The sequence below is a fragment of the Sturnira hondurensis genome, unplaced genomic scaffold (assembly GCF_014824575.4).
Source record: "Sturnira hondurensis isolate 20B ecotype Veracruz unplaced genomic scaffold, ASM1482457v3 Scaffold0001379, whole genome shotgun sequence".
In the NCBI taxonomy this organism is placed as follows: Eukaryota; Metazoa; Chordata; class Mammalia; order Chiroptera; family Phyllostomidae; genus Sturnira; species Sturnira hondurensis.
The window spans coordinates 1-2,149 of NW_028074010.1; the positions used below are offsets into that span (position 1 = coordinate 1).

The following is a 2,149-nucleotide window of genomic DNA, read 5'->3' on the forward strand; positions in this document are numbered from 1 at the left end:
GGGGCAGACCCGCTGGGTGGGCTCTGCAGGTGTCCCCTGCAAGTGTCCCCGTTTCACAGAGTTTGAAGAAGGTGGCCAGCAGGGGGCGCTGGTGTAAAGGAGAAAGGCCATCAGGTGGCTCTGATGGCCAACTGCGGGGTGACAGGGGACAGCTGCAGCCTAGGGGCCCCAGGTGGCTGTGCCCCCACTCTGTCAGCGGGGGGCCTCTCCAGGGGCAGATGCGCCGACCCAGTGGTGCCAGGAGCCCGCGGCTCTCCCCCACCGCAGTCTCTCGTGCCTCTCCCTCCAGGCACTGCCCTTAAGAGAGGCAGGGGTGCCCAAGGGACACTCGGGGGGTAATTTCAAGGGAAGGCTGCTCCCCACACATTCCAGGTGCACCTCCTGCTTGTCGGAGGGGAGGGGTGGGAAGGGGGAGCTGGGATCCCGGATCAGGCCCCAGCGGAGAGCCCTGCGGGGCCGAGGCCTGGCCGGGCCCCGCTCACCTGTGCACGGCTGTCCACGTCCTCCGAGTTGAGGCTGGCCTGCAGCGCTCTCTCCAGCGGCTCCACAGCGAGCCGCGCCGCCTGCAGGGTACGCTCCAGCATCTGCCTCTTGTCGGGGTCCGTGGTCTCGCTGAGTCTCACTGAGAACGGCTGCAACCGAGAGGAGCAGGCAAGCCCGTGAACCCCCAGACCCCGTCCACCTGGGCACTCGGCCTAGGAGGACCAGTCCCCATCCCCCACTGTGTCCCCAAGAGTGTCGTCCCAGCTTCCCTCTGCGCAGGCGGACCGGGGCAGGGCACCCGAGGCCCAGGCCCAGGCAGTGCTGGGGCGGCCTCGCCCCATGGACCCTGAGCCATGTTCCACCCTGCGACTCTGCGCCTCTGACATGTAATGGCCTGAAAGCACATCACCTAAGGCTGTGCCGGGCGTGACGCAGGCATCGCCTAGGGACGCAGGAGGTTCCACCAGCCACCCACCTCATCACGAAGGTGCCCACAGCAGAGTGGGCCTTCCCCTCGTCAGCCTGAAAGACCGCTAAGCTCTACTTTTACTCCATCTCTTTCTCCAGAATAAAGCGGCACAAGCACACCAGCAATCACGACCCCAGCCAGTAAGGCAGTGACTCTTGGAGAGGATAGAATGGCCTACGCCAACCACCCCAGGCAATGCACCAGCGTGTGGCACTGCTTGCTCCAAACGGGACGTCACAGAGGAGACAGCCCATCTCCCCGAGCAGCCCTGCAGAGCCCCAGCAATGCAGCTGGGGGGGGGCTGGCTGGCCCCTGCGTCGCAGCCAGAGCAGCTGATGGGCTGTGACCAGGCAGGGCGGGCCGGCAGCAACCACAGAAGCCATTTACAAGGAGGTGCCTCCCAACGTCTCCCACCCATGGCCCGACGGCCACCTACGCTGCATCCCAGCCACACGCCTCCGTCCTGGGCATCTGTCCTGGCGACTGAGCCTGCTGACTCTGGGGGCCTGGCTCCTGCACCGTGCACGAGCACAGCCCTGCTGAAGGCCAGTGGCGCATGGACAGCCACGGGCCCTGACCAGGAGCGGGGCAGACCCACCTGCAGGGCGGCATGCACGTCCTCCAGGAGCCGGGCCGCATGTGGCCGCCTCTCCCGGTACCGCTGGAACAGGTGGTTCTGCCGGGCCCTCCTGATGATCTGGAGGGAGAAGGTGAAGTGGGCGCCCGCTGAGCCCCGCGCCTCACTGTGCAGCGGGAGCTCGCTGAGTGGGGACAACTGTGCTGAGAACACGCACACACCCTCCGCCTCCCAACCAGCCACGTCCAGCCTGGGCCAATGCAGTCTCTCCACTGCCGAGAAAAGCAGCAGACCCCAGAGCCCCCCCAGCGCCACACGGAAGGCCCTCGGTGATCACGTGATCAGCCAGGCAGGTAGACACGCTGCTTTTAACCAGCATCGTCTCGTCTGAATCCGAGACGCCTCGTCTGCAGGGACTGGGACCCCAACCCATCAGGGGGCTCGGATTCCCGTCTTGAGGGTGAGGTTGGAGCCGGTCAAGCCTCCCAAAGTTTGTTTACCAACCCCAAGGCCTTTCCTTCTGTTTTTTTTAAAAGATTCTTATTTATTTATTTGAGGGGAAGAGAAGGAGAAATAGAAGGACAGAAACGTCAGTGTGTGGTTGCCTCTCACACCACCCC

At 64.6% G+C, this 2,149-nt stretch overlaps 1 protein-coding gene across 1 annotated transcript; it reads right to left on the reverse strand.

Moving 5' to 3' along the window:
- Nucleotides 1-482: 482 nt before the first annotated feature.
- LOC118974454 (cysteine--tRNA ligase, cytoplasmic-like) lies at nt 483-1,801 on the reverse strand (the record flags this gene model as incomplete). The annotated part of the gene is made up of 2 exons (XM_037027859.1): nt 483-632; nt 1,551-1,801. Coding segments are annotated over 2 exons (401 nt in total), but the record flags the coding sequence as incomplete, so codon positions are not given.
- Nucleotides 1,802-2,149: the final 348 nt, after the last annotated feature.